This window comes from Rhamphochromis longiceps, linkage group LG14, assembly GCF_057381845.1.
Source record: "Rhamphochromis longiceps isolate RC_006_pf linkage group LG14, R_longiceps_female_GT1.1, whole genome shotgun sequence".
NCBI classification, from domain to species: Eukaryota; Metazoa; Chordata; class Actinopteri; order Cichliformes; family Cichlidae; genus Rhamphochromis; species Rhamphochromis longiceps.
The window spans coordinates 21968785-21995251 of NC_140570.1; the positions used below are offsets into that span (position 1 = coordinate 21968785).

A 26467-nucleotide genomic window follows, 5' to 3' on the forward strand; every position below is an offset into this window, starting at 1 on the left:
GTACAGGAAGTGAGCTGCAGAAAGTGGGAAAACGTTTGTGCAACGTGATCTGTGTAGTGTTTTTCTCCGCTTTAAAAAGTAAGCGAAGGTCAGGAAATATTAGCAGCTACAGGCTGAGCTCTGTGACGGTAAGCAGGGGCAGCTCCGCTAACCCCGTCTGTCTGTGCTCCTTTAAAAATGTCAGACATTTGTTTTTCTGTCTAACATCAACTTTTACTGCTGTGAGTCCGTGTCCGTGTCTGTGTGTGCGCTCGTGCAGCCTTAGTGTTGCTGTTTACACTGCCGATGTCAGTGATCCAAAAGTGAAAGTTCAGCACTGTTGATGTCACCTCATGTCCACCATCAGGGCTCAATAATGGCTCTGAATAAGTCCATGCATCCTCGGAACCGTTACAAGGACAAACCACCTGACTTCGCTTATCTGGCATCCAAATATCCAGACTTCCAGCAGCACGTGCACACAAGCCTCACGGGAAAACCTATGTAAGTACCTGAGACTGTCCTCCGCTCTGTGTGTGTGTGTGTGTGTGTGTGTGTGTGTGTGTGTGTGTGTGTGTGTGTGTGTGTGTGAGAGAGAGAGATCCGTGGCACTAATAATCTCCACTCTAGTTTCTTTCATAATTGCACACATTTACATGCAGTACTTCCAGATTGTGCACCTCACTGGAAAATGAAAACAAACAGTGTGATGCATCTTTGCATCTTGAGGCTGATCTCTGAAGAGTGAGTTGTCTCCTTGCTGCCTTCCTTTCTCCTTTTCTTTCTCCTTTCCTCCCCTCCCAGCGTACCCAGACATCCTCTGGGTCTGTGGCCCGAGATTTCTCCTCTCCTTGCATTTTTCCTCCTTATTTCAGAGATTTCCTGATTTACAACAAGCCAACTGGTCCGAGTGCAGTTAACACCTTACAAAACAAGATTGTTGGCTGCTTTGTTAACAACAACAAAAAAAGATTTCATGTTGAGTAAATTAAACCCCACATAGGGCTATAAATATTTCTGGTCCTGGTGATTTTCGCTTAAGCTGGCACCGAAGATTTTTATATGGGCTGGTACTTATATACTGCCAAGTGTCATTCACCCAGTCTCACACACACATTCATGCACCAGTTTTATCTGTGCTCAGGTGCTTTATCTAATATTCACTCTGATGGATGCATCTTGCTGAACCAGAGGAGCTGGGAATCGATCCCTCTGACAGACAAACCGCTGCTGCTGTACCCGTATGCAGGAAAACCCCGAGTTTTATAACAGTGACTTCTGTATTCTACCAAATATATTATTTAATAAGAATTATATTTTTTTAAAAAACAACCTGGGAATGTCTCTTGGAGGCATTTCTAAACAACTGCGAGATCATCAGTTCGAACAGGAACAACCCAGGAACCATTAAGGCTCAAACTGCAATAAACTGGAAAATGCAGGAACATCAGCATCGCTGTCCACAGTCAGAGGGTGCTGACCAAGAAAGAAGTCTCTGCTCGAAATTGACATCTTCAAGCTTGAATGAAATTTACAGCCTTGCACACGGACAAGCCAAAAGTTTTATGGTCTTTAAACGAGACAAAGATTGAGCTGTTTGCAACATGTTTGCTGTTTGTCTTTCCCCTCTCTGTTTCCTGTCCCTCTTCACTGCTCCACTAGCCAATTAAAAAAGGAAAAAATGTGAATAAATAAACAAAAAAAAGAAGTAAATCAGAGAACCCTGTACGCACTGTGAAGCACGGTGATGGTAGCATCATGCTCCCGGGCTGATTTGCTGGTGGTGGTGCTGATATAGTAAACAAAGTGGAATAATGAAGGAGGAGGAAAACCTCAAGTCTCCTTAACTTGGACACAGCTCAGTGATCCAACAGGACAATGATCCCAAACTGATTTTGGGATGGATAAAGCAGGCTAACATTAAGCTTCTTTAATGGCCTTCCCAACGTCCCGACATCAACCCTTTTGAACATTTGTGGATTACTCTTAAAAATCGGGAAACCAGCATATTTTAAATGAACTTCTTTTACCAAGAAGCGTGGTCAAATATCCAGCCAGAATTACGCCAACAGCTTGTTGATGGCTACCAAAAGGGTCTGGCTAAGGTGCAACTTGGTCAGGGACATTAAACTAAATATTAACAGGAATGTATGAATATATTTGAGCCTGTATGAATCCTTTCAACCCTGCATGGATTAGACAAAATCAAATAAATCCAAACTTGTACACCAAACTCTTGTTTTGTAAAATCTTTAAAGACACGTGCTTCAATTCAAAGAAATCATTGAAACCCCCAAGTTACCACGGCATTCAAGCTGATGAGTGAATGTGAACCTCTGACCACAGCTGTACGGTACCTACCTAGTTTGCACTAATTGAAGCCCTGAGGAACACATTCAGCTCCTCTCATGACCCAGCTGACTCGCTCTGCTGGTTAACGCTCTTTCAGCTTCTGGCAGCAGCAGGAGGAAACCTGGACGAATTAATGGGCCCAACGTCAAAAATTTTCTTCCTCTTCACTCTGTCCTCTGTGCATGTACGAGTGGTTTCAACCAGACCCACAATTTAACTCGAAATAGGTTAGTGTGCCAATCAAAGAAGGCCGGCAAGCTTCCTGTGTTTTCCTCCAACTGGGCACAGATTTTGTGTGTGTGTGTGTGTGTCTGTGTGTTGCTCAGTGAGATCGAGCTGCTGAGAAATTTAGAAAAAGTGCAGGCTGGAGAACAAAGGAAGGGTACGTCTGGTGGGATTGGTGGTGTTGACGTCAAACAGTATGAGCTCATGATTGCAGCTCTCCATCTCTGATTTTCCTGTCTCGTTTCTGCTGTGCGCGCGCTTCGTTCTGTGGTTTCCATCCAGCGTTTGCCCTTCAGTGCTCGCTGTGATGCACTCAATTCCAGCGAATTGCTACCTTTGATATTGAATAAATATGAATGCAAAACAGATCAAGGTAAATGTCTGGGCTTCTGCTTTTATTTTTAATTATGAGAGCACGTGTGGAGTGAAAATGTAGACTTGTGGGAAATGTTATTAGATTTTTGGGTTGATAAGTTGGAGGGGATTTTATTTGTGTGCCACCGTTTTAACACCAACTGTCACATTGTTTCACTACAACGAGCACGGCTGTTAACTAAAACTGATAACTCTTGCACATTATCAATCTTCTGAATGCAGCGATATAGGATTTTCACATTGAAACCATAGGTGTGTCTGCTTGACAGGATTTTTACAAAGCCTTGCGGCCTGTTTCTCCACTAATTGGAAGAATTTCATTTTGAGAAGAGTGAATTTACTCCCCCTTTTAAGAGGCTGATTACTAAACTTTAGAGCAGATAATTATGTTATCATAGGTTTTGTTTTTTTAGTTGAGATATCAAATAAAACACGACTAACGTTTGAGTGACGGCGAGTGTAAGAGCTGCCAGTCATTGTTGGACTTCTCCTTTGTTTACATTAAACAGGTAGCACAGATGAATGCGGACGCAGTGTCACTGCAGTGAGTCCGAACATCTGTCTGTGGCTGCGAACATGTTGGCGTGGGCCGTCTGTAGCGGACCGAGTGTGCGTGGGCACACTGTAAAACCCGACTCGATGTCCGCGTGTGACAGGTGTTAATTATCAGTCTGCGGTTCCCTGACAGACGGACAGATGACAAACAATGAGGCGGCGGTGTTCGAGCTTGACGCTCGGCATGAAAATCATATCTGGACAATCAGGGGATGCGACAGCTTCTCCTGCTTACGTGTGAGATTTTTGTGACAAGACCCGATGTGAGCGGACACACACACACGAAGAACTGGTCGCTTGAATTTAAAAAACAGGCGGCCCTCCGCTCGCCTTTGAAAAAGAGGGCTCATCTCAAGCACCACCATCCTGAGATAATATGAGGAGAGAAAACTTGCATTAAATCGTCTCAACTGACACTAAACACACTTGGCTTGATAAAATAAGATGCCACTTAATCACCGCAAACTAGTGGCTTAATCATACAAGTCGGTCTATAAAAAAAATCAGTGGCTACTTGGTGATTGTGTTTAGTGTCGTAATATTCTTGAATCAACGGATCCTACCTCAGTTTCGTCAAGTCAGCAGTCTTACTCGTGATTGCAGTTGTGCGCACAGAGCTAGAAGATCTGTTTAAACTGTGTTATATAATAATTTTTTTTATCAAAGTCTAAATTAATGATCTAATTGTTTGCAGTGCTGGATTTCTGATTTTTATGAGCTGTAAGCAGTAACCATCTTGATGAAAACAAGGAAAGGCTTGAAGTTTTTCACTTCAGGTGTCATGAATATCAGATATTAATATAGAATATGTGAAAGTCACACTGTTTAACTGATTAAGAACAGTTGCCTCAAGGTGCTTTGTGTTATAGGGTAAAGATTAGCACGAAAACCCTCCAATAGTTCATGAACGGACGAGTGAGCTGTTGGTGACAGTGGCACAGAAAAAACTCCCTTTTAACAGGAAGAAACCTCCAACAGAACCTTAATCAGGGATGGGCTGGAAGGAGAGAGCCATCTAATTATTCATAATTAGATACAGTAGTTGGGTATAAACACAAGCAGACTGAAAGGAAGGTCTAAATTTGACGAGATGTGCTATTAAACAGCGAATGGAGTGTGTCAATGATGCGTCGTGTGGACACACATCATTAGATTAGCATGTTGGCGTGTGCCATTGGTTAATTTGGACTGAAGAGAGTATTTGGTCATGAAACTGACGAGCTGCAATGAGGGGGCGTCTGTGGCACACTGATGTTCATGAGGCATTGCAGTTAATGGGATATAAGCAGAAGAATTATGGAGTTATAACTAGGCCTGCAGGATTATGGCTAAAATAATATTTTCCACAAGTTTCATACAGAAGTAAATGTTTAACTTCAAGGGCGTTTGCACTGCTGGCTGGACAGAGCCCGTTGGAGGTGAACCGAGCCTTTGGTTAAAGCCGAGCAGATGCGTGAGACCTTGGTGGTTTCACGTGCCCCACTGTCGGGTGAGTCCTTGCAGTGGATGGGAGACGGCTGAAGATGGGGTTTCTTTGTGAACAGATGCGCGTGAACAGTGTCTTAGTCATTTAGGCTTACCTCATGGCCATGTTGTTGAGGCTTAAGGATGTCCTGTGATGTATTTATTTATTTATTTATTTATTTATTTATTTTTAATGAAATAAAAATCTGATATTTTGTTTCTTTTCTGCCCGACACCTAAAATTTCTGTAGGAGTCACTGACAAGTTTTTAAGGCAGCTTGAAACATGTGACGACTGGAGAGATTCTGGATTTCTGGTTAGCCGTCTGCAGGAATTTGGTTCTTCCTCCCCGTCAGCCTGTCGCTCCATCAGCGGAGGGATTAGTGCGGTTTTGTACTTTTCAATGAATTCATCTTCTGGGTTTTTAAGTATTTAAGCACCGAGTTGGGGGATGAGGGTAATCTTGGGGAGACACTCACTCAATCCTCCGGGGAGATATGCCTCCCCTCATTAAGGGATCGTCAGTGGAGCGGACTGATAGCAGCGGGCAGAGAAGAGAGCTCAGACCAGAGGCAGCACGAATTTGGTGGAATTGACTGGAAGTGAAGCGAGGAGAAGATAAACCCCAAAATATTTTAAATGTTTCGGGCCTTTTTCCAGATTTTGATAGGAGAAGGGGGGGGCTCTGATCAGGCAGATAGAAGGGTGGGATTAGGAGGCATGAATGGTTATTAAAAATTCAGCAGCTCGGGTGAGATTTAATTTAAAAAATGTTCAATTTTCACACCAGTTTTGTTCAAAGATGTATTATTTAACAGATTCCTGAAATGGGGGTTGGAAATGAACCAATAATTAACAGCTCTGATCACTGCAAATTGATAAATGTAACCTTACATGGATCTTGCACCTGTACCGCTCATTTTAGTGTCTGATCAGGGAAACGAACCACTTTTCGGTAAGAAATGATCGATTTATTAGGGAGCACATCAACATTTCATCCTCAAAGAGGATGTTAGAAGTAGGAAAAATGGACAAGCGTAAAGATTTGAGCATGTTTGACAAGAGCCAAATTGTGGCTTGGGGACATGTCAGAGCCCAAGCTGCAGCTGTTGTCGAGTATTCCCGGTCTGCAGTACCTATTTAAAAAGTGGCTCAAGGAAGGAACAATGGTGAACCAGTGATAGTGCCATGAGTGGCCAAGGCTCAGCGATGCAAATGGGGAGCAAAGTCCGATCCAACAGACGAGCTGCTGTAGCTCAAATTGCCAAAAAAGTTGATGCTTGTCCTGATAGAAAGGTGTCAGAACACAGAGACTCACAGTTCGTTGCATATGGGGCTGCATGGCTGCAGAGAACACCTAGTATCAGGATGCACTATGGAAAGCAGGCGAGCCGGCAGAGGCAGGGTGATCATTTGGGCAATGCTCTGCTGGGAAACATTTGGTCCTGCCATCCATGTGGATGTTATGTTGACATGCACCACCTATCTAAGCATTATTGCAGACCATGTACACCTTTTCATGGAAACGGTACTCTCTGATAGCTGTGGCCTCTTTCAACAGGCTAATGCATTCTGCCACTAAAACAAAAAGGGGAGGTGTTTACTTGGCCTCCAAATTCCAGATCCAGTTAAGCATCTGTAGGATGCGCTGGACTAGCAAATATGATCCATGGAAGCCCCACCGTGGAACTTAGAGAACTTAAAGGATCTGTTGCTGACATCTTGGTGCTGGATACCACAGCACATCTTCAGGGGTCAGGTTATAACGACACCAAAGCACAGTACGGCGTCTTTTTTTTTTTCCGTTAGGAAACGGCGAGCATGATGGCCATGTTAGCGCTTCACTCTGTCGTCCAAATGTGGTCACTTCATGCTCCAGCCTAAGTGCTGAACTTGAGTCCTCAAACCAGTGGTTGGGGGCTTATGGAGTACATCCATCTTTCATATACAGTCTCTACAGAACTGTATATAACTCTAACAATGGCGTGTTAGGCTTCCTTCCCTCCTTCCTTCCACTCACCTTTCCCTAGATGTTCTCTGCTAAACATAAGTGTTACATGCATTGTTTCATATCAGACTATCTGCAGAATTGCAAAATGAAACAAAACGCGCTCAGAGAAATTCATAAGCAGGTTATCTTTAAATTCACGGTGAGCTTCTTGTGACTCTTTTATTGCTGCTCTTGTGAGGACTCAAAAAAAAACCCCCCTAAAACTCATGACGTGAGAGAAGTTGCTGCAATTCAGCACAAAATATGTCCCAGTGCACTCAGATTGAAGCACCGTGAAGGTCATGTGTGTGTGTGTGTGTTTGTGTGTGTGTGTGTGCTTTATTGCTGATCATGGAGCTTGCTGTCTGTCTCAGCACTAAACGCCTTCTCACCTCCACATTTTGACCTGAGCCAAGAACTTTACTGCCCTTCAGCACTTAAATTGTCTTTCTTTCTCCACCTCCTCTCCGCCTCGGTTAAGTCAAATGCAACCAAAACACGACTAGACTCCTCATCGGTCCTCCCGGTGCTGTTTTTATATGTCGTCTACTCTTCTCGTCACAACTTCTAAGCTCAGATTTGTCCCACGTCGCATCCCGTCGATCACGTTAACGGCGTAGGCACGCAACGGTGAACCTGTAAATCACGGGCACGCTCACGCTGCTTCTGGCATCAGCCATTGCTCCAGCGTGGCCGGATTTGCGTGCTCTCCTCATCTGTTCAGTAGGTGGGGTTGCCATGGAGATGTGGCATTTGCAGTGCTGCTGATGGGAGTGATCGGTCTGCATTGCACACACACATATAAAGAGCTAAAAATAGAGGGCTGGCTCCCTCTCTGAATATTGATCCTTATCTAATGATGCCTCAGAGGAGAAATGAACAGGGGGCAGAATCTCTGTGCGCTGGACAGATGAGAGAAGCCGGCTTTCATTTTGGGAACGTGCGAGCGTTATGCTGATTTATCACTTCACCCTCATTAGCCGGGGCTGTTTTTAAAGTGCAGAGTTCTTCACTGGTTGGTCATCTGCAGTTGTGTTGCAGCTCAGAAGAAGCAGGTGTTGGCTTTCTGTGAGAGGTCAACAGCTGTTCACAACTGGACCATTAACCTTGTGTGTTCATTAGGTGTAGAGACACTGACTAAGATTGATGTGGGGCCGTGTGGGTGCGTTGCGCCTCATCAGGGGTCTTTTGTCTTTGCTGCCACCTGAATGAAGATGCAGAGTTCTGTGAGAAGTGAAATAAGATGCATTTAGAAATATTTTAGTGGCATTTTCTGTTTTTATTAGACCCCTGACAGCAAAGAAACGACAGGAAACGAGGAGGAAAAGAAGCACCTAAAGGAAGCTGATTTTAGTAGAGCAGTGTGATGTTCATAGTTCAGCTGTGGGTTAACAAGTTGTTAGTGAAAATTAAAAACCATGAAATGATAAATGCATCTTCACCTCTTTGATAGTTTTGTGTGTTCTCTGCTAATGGAGCTAATAAAGGATGAACTGAAGGACTTTTCCTTAGTGTTTAGCCCCCGTGAAGAGCTTTTTATTAAGGCTCTTATAGTTCGGTCACTTCCCTCAGTTAGGAGCCTTCCTGAGTAAAATTAACCTATTTGACCGCACTCCTGGAGAACTGCACATCGAATAAAGGCCTGTCCAAGGTTCGCTCTTTTTTTGACTTGTCACGTTCCTATTTTGCCACATTTGATGGTGTCGAGTCAAAGGTTCTATAAATGACCACAGTTGACCAAAGTGCTGTACAAGTTGTACAATAATATACACTGTGTATAACAGTCACTAAACCAGCAGTAAATATACGATAAAGTTCAAAAGTTGGGACTCTTGCCTCATTGGCTCTTGCTCTCCTGTTGCTTCTTTTCCACTGGTACCCACACCACTCAGCTTGATTCTGTCTTTGAAGTTGAGCCGAGATGGTAGTAGTGGAAAAGAGGCATAAGTCCAGTTAATACTACCTACTGGAAAACAGAACTCTTCTTCACTTCCTGCCATTTTCAAAGGAGATTATGTAGCCAGTGACAGAAATGTGAAGTGAAGGTTCACAGTGAACATAGATGGTGTTATTATTTTGTCATCCACACACAGTGGAGTCAAAAAGACTTCCATACTGCCACATTATGTTGCTCTCATCTCTGTTGGTCAGTTCAGTTAGTTGGAATAAAAGAGTTGCACACAGCCAGAGCATGTAGTTTTGTCGTGGTGCACTTCAGTGTTGGAGCTACTGGACCTCCCACACTTGGTCCAAGTCAGAGTCGCAGAACCTATTTTTATGCATACATCCCGACTTGGTCCAGGTCTGCTGTGTACCTCTTTCTGAAGATGATGGTTTGTCAAATCTGTCATACTCCTGGTATTTTAAGTCTAAAATGAATCCTTTAGTGATGACTAAACGGTGCACATTCGGAGAACTCACAGGACCTTGCAGGATTTTCACCCACACTTAAACGCGGAGGTTTTCTGGTCATCCCCCTGACCTCTGACCTCTGAAAAGCCCAGGCTGGGATGGACTCTTTATTTAATGTGAGGACGTCAAAACTGAAATGCAAAACATTTCAGCCGTTTATGTGTAATTGAATCCTGAAAACGGCGACAATGAAAACACAATCAGCGGCTGCCTGCTTTTGAAGCCGCAGAGCCGTTTCCACCATCACTCGGTGCGTTTCTTCTGCTGGAATATGCTCACACCGACACTGCGAGGTGCCAGATGCTCGCATCGCGAGGATGCGTCTAATTGCATCTGCCGAGGTGCGAAAGAACTCTGCAAAGCTTTAATTACACCTATCTCGCCCACTCGTTTTGTCTGCCTGCTTGTGTGACAGCTGAAATCATTAAACACGGCGAGAAGGAGAAGACGGGCGAGCCGAACGACTGGGACCGAGAACTGGGAATAAAAAGTGGGAGGTCTGAGTTGTGTTGAAAATGTGAAACTCATTGTCATCAGCAGGGGATTGTGAGTTGATGGGCTGCTTATCTGCCTTTTGTTTCTCGTGCGCGAGCGTGTGTATAACGTGAAGTAATGCGGTTCAGTGCAGGGAGCTGCAGGAGGCCGGAGCAGCTGAAGGTTAATGAAGTGCTGTATTAAGAGCAGTTTGGTAAATTGCTGTCAGATGGGCCACGCGGTGAAATGAGAGGATCAGCAAGAAGCTAAATTGAAATTATCCTTAAAGGAAAATTGTAGTTTCTTTCAAGCTTGGCTTTATTTTCGGTCACCATTCCCACTGGTACTCACTGGAAGTGCTGTACTCACCAAATGCTGAGGAGAGGGCGGTGAGGAGCAGTTAACCACTTTTATTCAGGATTAAATGAAGGTGAAGAGCAGAAAGGTGGACCTGTTAAGCTAATTTCCACCAGCCATGCATGATTCACAGTTTAGAATAATCTTTCATCTGATACGGAGCATCAGTACGGCTCTTCTCATTCCCTCTCTGATTGAAACAAGTCATTTTGGCTTTTTTCTAGTTGGGTACTTCTAGCAAACAGAAGGTGAATAGAAACAGCTTTTGCAGATAGGATGTAACGTTAGGACGAAAACCATTCATCAAATAACTCAACTATAAAAGGAAAAAAATCCTCAATGCAAATGTTTTACTTTGATGTTTTCTTTAATCCACGACTCTGTAAACCGTGAGCTCAGGTGGAGAGAAAGAAGAGTTTTTTTCAGCGCCTGCTACTGTAGAAAGAAGCCTTTAAACCTTACTACGATATATCCCTCAGACCTAGTTGGAACTTTTTAAAATTTTTGTTGAAATAAGGAGTTTTCTGATGAACTGCACACCCGCGTTCAAAGCCACACTTCCACGCATCAGACTTCACCCTCACTGTGATCAGCAGGACTCGCAGTTATTCACACTCATGACTTAACTGGTGTCTAAAACGTCTGTCTCTTGCTCGTTTTGTGAGTTCTCGATGTAGAGGGATGCATATTTCACCACCTAGCAACAGATGACGTATGTCAGATAAAGTCCGATTCCCACAGCTGCTCTGAGTTTGAAACGTTTTACTCATTTAGTCGCATTTCTGATTTTCTTCAGAGTGAATTTCAAAGAGCCGGAGGCGGTGCGAGCGCTGACCTGCACCCTGTTAAAGGAGGACTTTGGTTTGGCCATCGAGATCCCTCTGGAGCGACTCATACCCACCGTCCCCCTGCGCCTCAACTACATCCACTGGGTGGAGGACCTCATTGACGGCCAGAAGCAGCCGCGCAGGGGCATTGACATCGGTACGGCCACCAGTTTCAGTCACCTTCAGCGCACGTGTGATGTGATAGTCTAGTTAAGCTGCTTTGATTGGTTTATAAGACGAGAAATCAGGCTTACTTAGTCACTTACTTAACTTAGTTCAAACATGGTCATTTGCACTTCCATCACTCACTGTCAGACTCAAAATATAAGGTCATCTGCACTGACCCAGTGTGTCAGACTTCACTCTAATGCATATGTGTTTCAGTTCTCACCAGTACCTGTACATCTGTGTAAAATGAACGTGCTTCTCCTTTAAATGCTGCAGCAAACCCCAGCAGCACATCTTTAAACATTAATAACCACAGATGGGGGGGATTTAAATGTTAATGCTGCTGCTCTGATTTTTTTCTTGATGTGGCTCGCCGCTCGGCACAGCACCTGAAATGTCAGTTGGCACTTCCAGCAAATGAGCCCAGTCATTCCCAGTTTTCCCAGCACTCGCCAGCCTGATCCCCAGTCACACGTCATTACTTGTTTTTCATTCTGTCGCTCAGAGAAAACAAGGTCTGACTTTAAATGTGTTTTCCTGCAGGTGTGCTTCTCCTCTGTAGTTCCTCAGGTCACTGATTGGTGACCCCGAACCTTTATGTGAGCCCACTGAAGCTGTCTGCTGCTGATGGATCACCACTGGGTGTTTCCTTTTCTAACCGAGGCCATCTCAACTGAATTATGTGGCTTTGGTTCTTGTTAGATGGGAATAATTTAATAATAGCTGCTGGATTTGACATTTATTGACCATTATGTCCACCAAGTCTAAGATAATTCTTTAGAAACGCATCATATTGTTCAGTGACAGCTATGATCAGTCATCATTGTGAACACATACATCACTGTCAGGCTGCCAGTAACGTACGTACGTGTGTGTGTGTGTGTGTGTGTGTGTGTGTGTGTGTGTGTGTGTGTGTGTGTGTGTGTGTGTGTGTGTGTGTGTGTGTGTTTTTCATCAGGCACTGGGGCGTCCTGTATCTACCCCTTACTGGGAGCCACAATGAACGGCTGGTACTTCCTCGCCACAGAGGTGGACGACATCTGCTTTGACTATGCTACCAAAAACGTGGAGCAGAACAACCTGTCCGACCTGGTCAAAGGTGCGTTTGATCTACTCAATGTGAAGGTGACTTCATCTTTAGATATTATACTACTACGCTGGAACTCTCATACACTGTCTCAGAGATGATGTTTTATGTGTGAGCTGCAGCACTGAGGATGAATTCCAGGATACTGTGATTACTAAGAAGTGGATTAATATGACAGCAGGAAGAAGTCAGCTACCATTAGCCACCACAAGCTACTGGTCACGTCAGGTCAGCGTGACTTTGGAAATAAAAACAAAACCATTTTGCACAAATGTTCAGTTGGATGAAGGTTGATCCCACTTTTCTGGTCATAATTCATGTGATAGTGATGAAAAGGTTTAAACATCAGATATCATCAAAGGTCCAGTCTGACTTGAATGATGTGTAATTCGGAACATCTTGGATTTCACCTTCTACCTGTGGGTCTGATACAGCCTGGAGACAGATTGGTTTGTTAGATGATGAGGTTTGCAGGGCCAGTGGGTAGTTTTTCGGGGGCTTCCTGTGCGTCTAGTGGTCATTGTTTATGATTGTAGATGATGCCGCTATAGCGGCTCTGACCAGCCAAAAATTAAGAAGCTGTAGGTTGCATGGTGCAGGCTTGTTCTGGCAGATCCCACAGATGTTCCACCGGGTCCTCTGGAGTTTGGAGAGCAGGTTTGTTGTATTGCTTGTGCTGTTCCTGAGCAATTTTTGCAGTGTGCTGATGTTCTGCTCGGAGAGGCCACTGCCATGAAAGGTATACGTGGTTTGCAGCAATGTTTAGGTTGCAGACCGTGCACCCCAAAGTGTTCCAGCAGGAAACAGATATTTTCACCAGTCCTATTTTTAATGCTGTGGCTGCTTTGTGCAATTTGATCACTGATTGTTGCTGTAAATATTTCAGCAAGTCCTGCCAAAATCTCGATATCCTGCCTCGAAAATGCTTTGTTTCCTGTTGTAGTAAATAGGATGTCTTTTTGTGACACTTAGCCGGACAAAACAGGGACGTCTCGCTGGAAGAGTGTCGTATTTAGCCTGAGCTGAGACTAAACTTGTCTCTGCTCAGCAAATCTGTGGCTGACAGGAGTGCAGCACACAGTGACTCGGGTCCCATTTTGTATTGACAGTCATACATTTTATTCAGCTTTTACACACTTGTCTCACATTAGTGTTTATTTATTTATTTTACCTTCCTCAGTCGTCAAAGTTCCTCAGAAGACTTTACTGATGGATGCCTTGAAAGAAGAGACAGAAATGGTGTACGACTTCTGCATGTGCAACCCTCCATTTTTCGCCAACCAGCTGGAAGCAAAGGTAAAAGTTCACGTTTAAAAGTAGTTTAAATTCTGGAGCGTTGTCTGCTTTGACCTTGAAGTTTCTGACTCATTGACAGTAAATGCGCTCGTATACTGACCGGAGAGGCTCCAGCACCAAACACAGTGTGTTTACGTTTTAGTAACAGGGCTCTAATAGGATTTTATTGTAATCTCTGTCTGTCTTGCTGCCCTCTCCAGGGGGTAAACTCCAGAAACTCACGCCGACCTCCTCCCAGTTCAGTGAACACGGGCGGGGTGACGGAGATCATGGCAGAGGGCGGAGAACTGGAGTTTGTCAAGAGGATCATTCATGACAGCCTGCAGCTCAAGAAGCGCCTTAGGTGAGGAAAGAGGACTGTTTTCTTCTTTTCTTTTCTTTTTAAAGGTTGCACACGTATTTGTGTGTGTAAAAACACAAACGTCATTACAACACAGCCACATATTTAAATTGGCGGGTGGATGTAGATGAGTGCTGCACTTGTAGTTGCTCTGGAGAGGCTTGGAGAGCTTTAAATGGCTGCAGTGAAGGGGAGACTCGGAGAGGTGAAATGGGCAGATGGGCTGCTGCACATTGATGGAGCTGTCACCCACAGTTGCTTTAATGATTTTGGCACACGTTGACTCTGTGCTGTATCCGGGAGCCCACAGGGAACAGCTGTGTTTGGGAGGGTGAGGGTGGAGGGGTCGGATAGATGGGTGGGGGTGTCTCAGGCGGCCCTCGCTTTACCCTCCCTCGTTACGGGGCTGTCACCGAGGCAGCCGAGCGAGACCCGGGCAGAGGGAGCTGCAGAGTGGTGCTATTAAAACTGATTAGACGTGTCACACCTGCTACACGGAGCACTGTGTGTGTGTGTGTGTTTGCAGAGTGGAAAGATGAGCACTCTTGAGTGGGACTGAAGTTAACACCTAGTTGCTCTTGTGTGGCAGTGTTACACTAAAAGTCAGAGCGAGCCGGGTTTCATTTCGCAGGTTTGAGGCTCCGGCCAAACCAACCGGAGCCGACTGTCACTCCCAAAACCACGCTGGGACACGAGAGCCTCCAGGTGTCCATGGAAACACTGCCAGCCTTTTCCGATTGGTCCTTCGAGACGCCCCCATTGCCCCGCTCTGCTCCTCTTTCCTTTCTTTTCACCAGAGGGTAATTACTGTCAGATAAGGCGAGTTTAACTTTCAGCCAAATATCCAAAAGTGCGGTTAGATTTGAGGTAATGCTCCTAATTCATCACGCCATTGATATGAAAATTACCGTCTCTGGTAATAAGACTGTAATCACGTGCGAGTGCTTCAGAAGAGAAAAGACTGAAAGTGGAGGCTGATGCAGCTGCGCTCTTCTCGAAGAGGCTGCTGGTGGTGCATTCGGGGATCTCTCCTGGGCGTTGCTCCCCACTGTGCTCAAAATTGGCGAACATCTGTGAATATTAGAGCTGTTAAATATTTCATCGTGTCACCTGAGGCTGACGGGCTGCTCCTCAATACCCCTTCAGCCCTGGCTGTCCTCATGCCTCTTTAACATGATTACATGTCAGTGTCCTTACTGATTGTCAGTCACAAGTTAAATAATGTGTCAGATTAAATTTTATTTGGGTGTTACAGGAGCTTTTTAGCCAACTACAGTCAGGAGGCAGGTTTGACACAGTTGAAGTCAGAGCTTTAGGAAACTGCATCTATGTACATGTCTATTAAAAGCTTTCTATATTATAATGAAATAATAATTATTATAATAATAAGGAAAGTAAGACTAAAAGATGTTGAGATGGTTGAATGGTTCACAAATTGCTAGTATCTCACTATAATGATCATAGAGTATTTATGTATGTCTGTATGAACTCCTCCTTAATGGGGGAGCCAGTCACAAAACCTACGTACGCAACTTAACGGTGTCCAGAATTTCTATTTTTTTGTGTGTGACTACCACATTACGCTATTCCAAGTAAATGTCAAACCCAAGGTTCGCAGTTTTAGGTTTTGCTTTCAAATTGAACAGGTTTCTCAAATAAGATGAATGCATGTAATAAATACAGGAGGGAAACAAAATAGCACCACAGGCATGGCAAAAAACGCTTGTAGGGAGGGTTTGTCCTAGTGTTTGTAATGTAGATAGGAGCCATGTAAGGCTGTAAAAGTCATTAATAAAACTTTCAAATGAATTGAATGTTACATCTGACAGGTAGCCAGTGTACTGGCCTTTTTATTCAAATCCTGGGACTTTTTTTTAATGAGCTGGCTTTTTTTTTAAGGAGATGGACTTTTGGCTGGGACCCAAGCAGTAGGGCTGCACGATTAATCGTTAGAAAATCGCGATCTCGATTCATACTCATGTGCGATTTCATTTCCAAATGACAACGATTTAAAAAAAAAGAAAAAAAAAGACGACGATTGTACCGCATTTTGATCCGGGACGTACTCTGCATGAAAACAAGCGCTCACTCTTCCTGCTCAACAAATGACAAGGGCGGAGCCTTATACCACGTGATACAGAAGCTGTGCCGTGTGATGCTAAAATTAGCAGGGAAAAAACAGCGGAGAGCACGTCAGGGATGACAAGAAAGTGACAGGAGAAAATCCGTCCCGGGTCAACCACCCAAACATCAATAACGGGAACCTTATACAGCGCTTCCCTATACACGTCGAACTCCCGCAGGCACAAAGAAATTACGGAGGCTATCACTTATCACCTGACAAAGATATGGCTCCCATCAACACTGTGCAAAACGAGGGATTTAGGAAAATGATCAACACCCTAGACAAACGCTACACAGTGCCGTCCCGCAACTATTTTTCTATTGTTGCACTACCTGCTCTATACACGCAGCGTCGAGCAACGGTGGAGACGGAATTTCAAGCAGTACAACATTTTGCGGCAACAACAAAACGTGAGACATTTGTTGTTTTTATGTTTATTTATTGTTTTTATGTTCAGTCTCAACTGTTACGAAGTTGATGTGCAGTTAATAAGTGCAATAAATATTTATACTGGAAAAGAAAATCGTGAGAGAATCGTGATCTCAATTCTAAGCCAAAAAAATCGTGATTCTCATTTTATGCAAAATCGTGCAGCCCTACCAAGCAGTGAACATTGCAGCAGTCCATGAAGGAGTGGGTGAATTTTTCGAGCTCTGTTACAGATAGAAAATGATTGACTTCTCCAACATTTCTTATGTCTGATTTATACAAATCTGTAGAGCCCACGATTTAGCCTACGTAACTGGGTGACAGCATTGCCAGTAATAAAACCTGTATGGGTTGCGTCGATTACTACGTCAAGTTGAATTTCTAGTGAGGTGTGCATCAGGTTGAAATGTAGGAAGTTTTTACAGTCCTGTGAATAACTTGGCACCTCCTTACTGCTTCCATAGGAATTAAGAGGTTAAGTAGCAGCCAGGTACAGATTATCAACTGCAGTTGGTAAAGTAATCATCCACAAATCTGAGCGCCTCTATAAAAGCTGAAGTTTTGGCAGTTTGCTGGTTTGGAACAATAGTCTGCTCCAGTTTTTAAGAGCTGAGGCGATAAAATGAAACCCTGATGATGACCCTAACCCTAATAAAAACATCACACACACATGTTTTGACTACCTCTGTCAAATTGACCAGCCGTCCTTCCAGGCTGACTCCCCGATGTGTTTCTTTCCTCCGCCTGCCCCAGCTGGATGTTGCTGCTCATTGATCAAGTCCAACCTCATGTCTTTATCACACAGCAGTGATTATTGATCAGGCGTCCACCACGGGATGACTTCAAAGCAGTTTTTCCTCTGCTGCAGGATGTTTTTCTGCCTCTCGTATTTTACTTTGTGTCGCTCCCCTGAGCACTCCCCCTCTCCTCATTTGATCTGTGCTCGAGGGTTCACGCCCGGCTGTTGGCCACTAACACCTCCAACAGACACAGTTTGGTTAATATGGATTCTCCTTTCTGCAGGTGGTACAGCTGCATGTTGGGAAAGAAGTGCAGCCTGGCACCTTTGAAAGAGGAGCTGAGGAAGCAAGGGGTGAGTAGCCAGCGAGACCCAGAACAAAGAGAAATTTACGAATACATGCGCAAACACGGTAATCAGTGAGAGTTACAAAGCAGGCACAGCTTTGATCTCAGTTTGTTCATGCAGAGACATGATGCTTCTTGCAGGGCTTGTTAAAACAATCTTTGCCACACCCCCGTCGCCCAAGCTACCTTTCTCCTATGTATTGATGTTTAAAGGAGGCAATCACCAGCACCAGCTGAGCACGCTCACAAACGAGCCATGAATGAGCTGATTTCTGTTTGCTGTGCATGACTGAATCACACGCCTCTCAGTAGCTAACATGCATTAGCGTCATTAGCCTGACTAATAGCCCAGCACATGACTCCTGACTGCTGCGGGCCTGCAGTACCGCGCCAATCTCACAGACCGCCCGGCCCCCGCCCCGCACCTGCCACCCCTCAACCCTCCTCCAGGGTGTCGCTGCTCATCAGAGTGAGTGCAGCGTTGGCTAACATCCAGGAAGAAGGCTTCATTCTGAAGCGTGTGTAAAAAGAAACCTGCGCTTGTTAATATGCTAATGCTTTCATCACCAATTACTTGAGTCATTCTCCAGCGTGTCCTCAGTTTTCGTTGTGTTTTTAATTTAGCAAATGTGACTCATAAAAACTCATCTCACCCTCAGAGCTGTCTGACCTCTGACATATAAGATAAGTGACTTCCTCTTATTTTCTGAGAAAACCCCGACAGCAACACAGTGGATTCCCACATCCTCCTTATGTTCTCACATACTGTCAGAGACGTGAAGCCAAAGGTCACACTGGCAAAACATCACACTGTCAGATTCAGTCACTGCTTTCTAGAAAGACTAAATTCCTAAATTGTTAGTTTTGATCGCAGATACCGCACACACCAATCAGTCACAGCTGCCAATCAGCACAGAAACTCCAAATGTTTTTATAATGATGGGTTTTGTTTTAAACAAAATATTGAATCGGTGCTATGGGAAGGATTTTATTTGGATAAAATAACTGAATACTGATAGTGAGACGGATACGTGTAGATATAAAATGACAAGCCTCTGTTGCAGGAAAATATTTGGATTTTTCTGTATTTAGCCATAAATGATCATCAGATTTTCACCTAAGAGTGTTTTCACACCTGCACTCTTTATTCCATTTAAAATCATTTTACTCCTCCCTGCGATTCAGTGTAATTCAGCGATGGTACACAAACATTTTTATTTTAAAATGTTTCTTTTTTCACATCTAGTTTCAATTTTTAGTTTAAATTAACTATCATAAATTTTGTTTGTAGAGATGTATTTTGCGTGACTTGGACTTTTTCTCTTTCCAACAAATATTTTACATGTGATCAGTTTCTGTGGTGTATTTTCTTTATGAATTTATCGTTTTGATGATCTCAGGTACAGCCTGGTCGCCAGAGTACTGCAGTGTTTTCATGCTGTGCACTTGTTAACTCCAGACTCCTCTCTGTTTTTGCTCAGGTGCCTAAAGTGACCCACACTGAGTTTTGCCAGGGGCGGACCATGCGGTGGGCACTGGCTTGGAGTTTCTATGACGACGTGGTTGTTCCGGTGAGTTTGTACAGATTTATTGTTGTTGTTGTTGTTAAATGTCAGTAACAGAGGATTACCAGGATCAGGATTACATATAAAAGCAGGTTACCTGCTCAGCTCTGAGGAGCACATTTTGCTCTGCTGCTGGATGTTTCCAAACCCTCTCCTCAATAATGCACCACCTCTGTCCCTCTCCAGACTGGATCCTCTTTCCCTGCAGCCTCGTTCCATTATGTGCACTTACTCCGTCCTCTGGGGAGATGTTTATGTGATTTCTAACATGCTGTAGCCAGGCAACAGTCGCCAGGGCAGAATTGTGCGCGCACACTGTACCGCAGGCGTGTCTGGATTAGAGGGTGAGATTTGGAGTTAAACAGACATGAAAGCATTGCAGAGAGAGATCTGGAAATGATGCTGCAGTGCTGATGAAGTCAATCAAACACATAAATGCAGGTGAAGCAGAGGGCTGTTTGGTGGACTGTTTCTGTTTTTCAGCAAAAAAGCAGTTGAGCAGAATGATTGGCCTAATTTTTCTCCAGCTACCATCCTCCACGTTCACACTGCTCCAAATCATCAACAGGCAGAGCCCCTCGAGCACATGTGGGGTTACGTAGCAGAAGTTCACGGTCAAACGCCCAATTCTGCCTGCATGAACCTTTCTATGGTCATCTGGTTTATGTATATAAGCATGGGAGAGCGCATTAATGTTAAATGTAGACTAAAACATATGTGACATATATGATCTGTGACCTACTTAACCTCATTATTACCCGTGGTGACTTAATTCATGTCTGGTGTAACCAGAAATGTTTGCAGTACAGTTATTGAAGTAATGGAAACCTCAGGATTCCTAAGGATTCTAATCCAGGAAGAAATAGATTTTTGGTCAATTTTATTTATTTGTTGTTTTTGCATGTCATTTTCATTTGGTTCCCTCATTTGGAAATAGCTTCAGTCTAAAAAACAAGATAGGAGACGTGTTTATGTTTTTTAAACACTTGGATCTGTATGATGTCAGTGAGAGCTTCTTCCTCTTCTGCACTGTGATCATCTTCCATCTCACCCTCTGTCTAACATCCTCCTGTCACACCAACCCTGTGCATGTCCTTAATCCCGACATCCATGAATCTTCTCTGAGGTCTTCGTCTTTACCTCCTCCATTTTCATCATCCTTTGTCCAGTATATCCACTATTCCTCCTCTGCACATCTCCGAACCCTCTCAACCATGCTTGTCTAACTTTGTCTCCACACTGCTCCACCTAAGCTGTCCCTCTGATGTATTCATTACTATTCCTGTCCATTCTGGTCAGTCTTCAGCTCAGCCTCCTGTCTTTTTGTGCACACATCTCAGCAGGTCTCACTGCCATCCTGTAACCCTTCCCTTTTACTCCTGTCACAAATTACCTCTGACACTTGTCTCCACCCTCCCCACTCTTCTTCACCTCTGTTGCTCTGAATAGTTGATCCCAGGTATTCAAACTCATCTACTTTTACTATCTCTACTCCTTGCAGCTTCATGGCTACACCCGTCTCCCCCACCATCAGTGACACTCTCTCTGTGTGATGCCACTGACTGCAGATATCATTAATATGGTCAACTCAGAAACATAGCACTGACTTTTTAGCAAAGCAGCTCCACTTCCCTTTTCAGACCTACTATTTGTGAGGTTCAGCCAGTCAGGAGAAAACTAGAAACAGACCAAGGATGGAACTGAAAGGCTGAACCGAGGCGCAGTATAAAGGATTATTTTCATCTGTGAATAATGCAAAGCTACTCTACTAGATTAGAGTACTATGGAGTTGGAATCAAGTGTAATGAGTCCCCTTTAAACAGTTTAGTTATTTTCTAATTTATCCTTTTGACTCTGGAAACTAGCCGTGGCTGTTTGATTGGAGCGTCAGCTTGATCCCAGTCTTTTTAGCTTTTCACTGAGTTTTGTCTTCCTCCTGTAGTCCGATACAACCAAAGACCGCATAGACAACCCTTCCCTCGTTTGTTTTTTCCAACCAGTACACACAAATCCACACCGTTTTCAACATATGAAATAATACGAGCTGTTGTTATTTTTAGATTCAATCTTATTACAGAGAGAGGACAAAATGCAGGGGTTGTAGTGAATTGAAAGGAAACTACATTAGATAGAAAGACCTTTTGAATGCAGACAAAAGAGGAGGAAGCACATCCAGCACAGGCCGACAGAATAAAAGGACCTGTAGACAGAGACGACTGCCAGGCTTTATCTAAGCCCTGAGGCCCACTGTTGCTCATACAAGCCTGTAGCAGCAGGAAGAGGAGGGATCAGGAAAGTCCAGAATCCAAGCTGGGGTTTGGGGACCTGACGGAAATCGGGGGGTTGGGAGGAGGTGGGGGGGGGGGGGGGTGATCAGAGTATGATTTACAGTTTGCCTGCAGGTGAGACTGGCAGCAGTTTGTTTCTCTATGGTGTGTGTGTGTGTGTGTGTGTGTGTGTGTGTGTGTGTGTGTGTGTGTGTGTGTGTGTGTGTGTGTGTGTTCATGGACTCAGGAGGTGAAGATTGATGATTGAACATCATTATATGTGGAGAGAACAGCTCTTGTTGGTTTTAACTCTAATTTTAAAAATCGTGTGTGTGTGAGAGAGAGAGAGAGAGAGAGGGCATGCAGTGAGGTTGTAGTGGGTAAGTGGGATTAATAATGGAGTGAAAGAGCAGAGGAGTCAGAGGAGGATGGGATTCAGTTGAGAGGTGTGTATGTAAACTCTAAATGTGGGTTTTGTGTTCTTTCATTTGTAAGTCTGTTTGTGTGTGCGCGTGTGTGTGCGAGATTCTGTGTCAAGGATGCTCGGTTATGAACAGACAGGTTTGGCTTGATGGATTTTATTGATTTCCTTGCACAATGAGCTGTAGAGCGTGCAGAAAAGAGGGAGAGACGTCTGAGGCAAACAATAAGAAATAAAAGCAGCAGCCAGACAAGGCAGCGCTCATTGTCAACCCATTAATTACACGTGTCCATCTCCTCTAAATATGCATCTAAAAGCACCGTCATTTTAACTAAAAATCAATAGATGATTGAGACAGGGAGTGAGCACCAACTCTGCTCTTCTTCTTGAATGTGCAGCAAATTCGGCGATTATCACTGAGGAACTGTAAACATCACTCACAGGCAACAATAAAAATCTTCAGTGACTCTGAGAGTAACTGAAACTTGACAGCAGGCGAGTGCAGCAGAGTGAAGGTCACCCTCTGCTCCTTCCCTCAGCTGTTTGTAGGTCAGTCGGCCATGCTGTCTGCTGCCTCACTACTGCCGCAGACCCCCGCTGTCTCCCCGCTTTAAGCCAGCCTGCAGTGAGTGTAGCGATCACAGGTCGGCTGCAGTATGACTGCTGCAGAGCCTCAGTACTCCGACACAGTTGGGTGATGATCTACATCGCCATTATAGCCTGACATTAAAGGGAATTAAAAATTTCCGTTTGATTTATTGCAGGCTCAGGTGCAGCTTGCATGATTTGAGCGCCCTCTTGTGGCACTCTGCATTTATTTTTTTTCTCTTTAGATTTGTTTTTGATGCAGAGATATAACTGCATCATTTTACTCATGCCATTCATTTTATGTAGTATTTTTAATGGGCGACTGCTGGGGAATGCTCCAACCCTCTCCGCGAGATCGTTTTAGGCCTAAAATGAGCAAAAACTGTATCTGAGAGGTTAAAGAGTAAGGACGAGAGAGTACAAAATGTGAGGAAGTGTTCAGCAGATTTTAGTGTTGGTAGCAGGACAGTGCAGCTACTCTGAAGGCCAAAGGAAAAAGACTCAATCCAGTAAAATGTCAGTTTTCCTCCTCCTTAAAGGTCAACTGTCTGAATGCAGCACAGATGTTGATCCTTTTAAAATTTAATGCCGACTACAAGTCGCACTGTGATACGGAGCTACTTAACTTTGACATCCAGTTTGGTCTACAATATGCAGACCAGGGGTGGGTGACTCCAGACCTCAAGGGCCGGTGTCCTGCAGGTTTCAGATATCACCCTGGGTCAACACCCTGAATCAAATGTTTAGTTCATTACCAGGCCTCTGGAGAACTTCAAAACATGTTGAGGAAGTCATTTAGCCATTTAAATCAATTGTGTTGGATAAAGGACACATCTAAAACCTAGAGGACACTGGCCCTCGAGGCCTGGAGTTCCTCCACACCTGATGTAGACTGTTGCATGATATTTCCTTGCATGTCCCCCTCAGTGCTGTTATAACACAGTTATTGTCTGCATATTCATGAAATGACATTTTCCTGTAGTTGCAGAAAGAAGTGCGTTACTATTAGTGCGTTCTTGATTGAAGACTTTACAGATGTCTGAGTTTGCCAAAAGGATTTGAAACAGCTCACACTGTGTAAACACTGCCCCCTGCTGGCAGCTGTGCTCTGAACTCATACAGTTCATTGTCTCTTATTACTAGGGATGGGTATCGTTTAGGTTTCATCCGATACTTTTGAAACGGTGCCGGTGCTTAAAGAATGGAGAACACAAACTTTGTCCAAAAACCTCTTATGTTTTTATTTTTAGCAGTCTTTTTTTTTTTATGGTGACTCCACCGTTGAAAATGGATGGAGATCTTTGACTATAAATTTTGTCACTTCCCTATGAATTTTGTCCACTTTTTCTTCGGTCGTTTTAGGCTTTCTGGCCAGGGTGAAGGGAGTATCTGCCATCAAACAAGAAGACAGCTGCATGTAACTACAACGGTGTTTGCTAGTTCACCTTACATGCATTAATTTAATAACGTGGTTAGCCTACTCAACGTAAATTACACACGAACAACATGAAGCTACTCACGCAGAGAAGAACGGCTGCTGCTGCATCATCATCCGTCATCATTTCTGCTACACTGGCAGGACTAGGGGCCAGGACTCTACTCTTCGGGTTTTTGGGGGATGTTGCTAACTCCGCGTCCGATAACAGGCACCACACCCGCAGTAGATGTGCATGGTGTGAGGTCTCGCAGCAAGCTATCAAATACGGTGCATTTCTCGGCTTTTAAATAAAAAACGCTATGCATTGCCAGGCGTTTCATCAGATTCGAGGTGTTACCTCATTTGCACAGTATCAGCTTAAAGCACTTGTTGCAGGCTGCTGAGTTTGCATCTTTTGCTGTGAAGTACAGCCAGACTTTTGACCGCTTTGCCTTGGGCGTTTTTAATCTGTAGCTCTGCTCTAAAAGAACGTACGTAGTGGGCCCGCCTACTGTCCTTGGAAAGGTAAAATGATTGGCTAGAATCCAAAGTGTATGACATCTCAGGAAAAAAAAAAAAAGCACCGAAATGTGTGGTGCTTTTCGGTCTGGTTACTACCGTTTATGTCAGAACCGATGCCATAATGGCACCGGATACCGGTACCCATCCCTACTTATTACTGTGTGGATTTGAGTATCCTCAAATCTGGTTCCCCTGTCCTCAGTAATATCCAGTACAGCTTGCTGTCTAACGGTGTCTGACTGGCTTTGTATGATCTCAGTCCCCTCCCAGTAAGAAGTGTAAACTGGAGAAGGCCCGGAAGCCGCTGTCGTTCACAATGCCGGAGGCGGGACTGAAGGAGCTCCAAGCCAAGGCCTCGGCTTTAGGCTGCACGTGCCGCAGCCCTGTGGACAGCCTCACCGTTCTGGTCGAGAAGACGCTCAGTGAGCTGCGGGTGAGCTTCACTACTGAACATTGTTTTATGTATAATAGATTTCACTGAAGTTTTGACTGCACTGGCCAACTGTCTCACGTGTGCGGCTCTGCAGGTGCTGCACAAACGTGTGCCTTGCAAAAAGGAGGAGCAGAGCCTCTTTCTGACAGCTGTGGAGAACACCTGGATCCACGGGCGTCAGAAGAGACGTGAACAGACACGTCAGCTGCGAGAGCTCCCCAGGGCGCCACACTGTGCCGGAACCACTTCACAAACCACCGTGACCGCAGGTGCTCCAGAAACATGCCTGACCTCCCAAAACCAACTGACCACCGCAGAAAACAGCAGCAGCCAGAACGAGAACGCTGAGAGCAAAAGCACGCCTGCAGACAAGCCGGGTAAAGAAGTCACAGAGAGCATGACTGGGGAACAAAAAGAGGCCCCAGAAAAAGTAACAGGCGAGGATGTGGACATGGAGTCCTCTACCTGCACAGGAACGGGGCAGGAAGCAGACCTGAAGGAAACACCTGCTGCAGCGAGCGAGCCGCCCTCGAAACAACCCGTGAGCCCCAGCACTGTCAAACACTTCTTGTTTAAGTGTCTGCTGAACGTGATCCAGGAGCAGAGTGACGTAGTGATCGAGATGCACTGGGTGGAGGGTCTGAACAGAGACCTGATGAACCAGCTGTGCACTTACCTGAAGAACACACTTTTAAAGACTGTCGCAAAGTCCTGATCAGCAAGTCGAGATCTTTTCTTCTCAAAAATTAAAAGCTTTATTTTTTAGACATGATTAATGTTAGGCTGTGTGTTGGGAAGTTTATTTTGTATAGCTTCTGAAAGGCAATTCTGTATTGGCTGTTTCTTTTAATTCACTTTTAAGATTTTGTATTCTAGAGGCAAAAGTCTCCTTTCCCCCCGCTGAAAAAACACAAGCTTGTAAAAAAAAAAAAAAAAAAAATCCAAATCACCTGTTTTAATTAAAATACTTATTAATATACTATACTTCATGTCAACCGTACAACAAACAAACCATCATACATAACAAGAATCTCTATCGCAACAAAAGTAAGGAGACACCACCTTGTAGCGCTAGTCACCAATTGAGCTTTACAAGTTAATTGTATTGAGCTGGAATCTTCAGGGAAATTACTCCGAACACTCCAACCAATGATTCATTTGGCCTTGCCAATAGCTGATATACTCATGGAATCACCCAACACTGCATATTGTGTGTTATAAATTGCAAAAATATTTGGAATAAATTTACATTTTTATACAGATTTCTTTCCCTTTCCCATTTTTACTGAATTGTCTTTAATTATGTAGTACCTGTAAATATCCACAAGAGGGCAGCGTCAGCTTGTCCTGTGTGTTATGATCCGTTGTACTCGTTGATCTTTAATTGTTCCTTTGTTAGAGATTGTATTTTAGACTCACTGTCGCTCCAGTCTGGCACAACTGTTTTAAATAGACCCACAGACCGTGTAATTCAGGAAGTTCCTGGAGCCCCTCGGTCTTTCCTGGAGAGCCTTTGGTATTATTACTCTGCTGTACCCGGCTGACTTCCTCAACAGCATCGAGTGAATAACAGGAAAACATTCCCAAAATATGCAGGGCCACGTGTACGTATGTGCACATTTTCTGTTGTCATAAGCAGAAACGCGGTTCCTGCTCGTACGACGTGTCCTGCGGTCACGGCCGGACTTTTGACTCCGGCGACGCATGAGTCAT

The 26467-nt window shown here is 44.3% G+C and overlaps 1 protein-coding gene across 1 annotated transcript; it reads left to right on the plus strand.

Annotated features, from left to right (window-relative positions):
* On the plus strand, positions 1-26016 carry mettl16 (methyltransferase 16, N6-methyladenosine). Its single transcript, XM_085379836.1, has 10 exons — positions 1-128; positions 347-483; positions 10980-11167; positions 12137-12277; positions 13446-13561; positions 13762-13904; positions 17479-17548; positions 19023-19112; positions 24581-24754; positions 24849-26016. The coding sequence occupies exons 2-10, from the start codon at positions 356-358 to the stop codon at positions 25467-25469; spliced, it is 1671 nt and encodes a 556-aa protein (XP_085235962.1). The 5' UTR covers positions 1-128; positions 347-355; the 3' UTR covers positions 25470-26016.
* Positions 26017-26467: the final 451 nt, after the last annotated feature.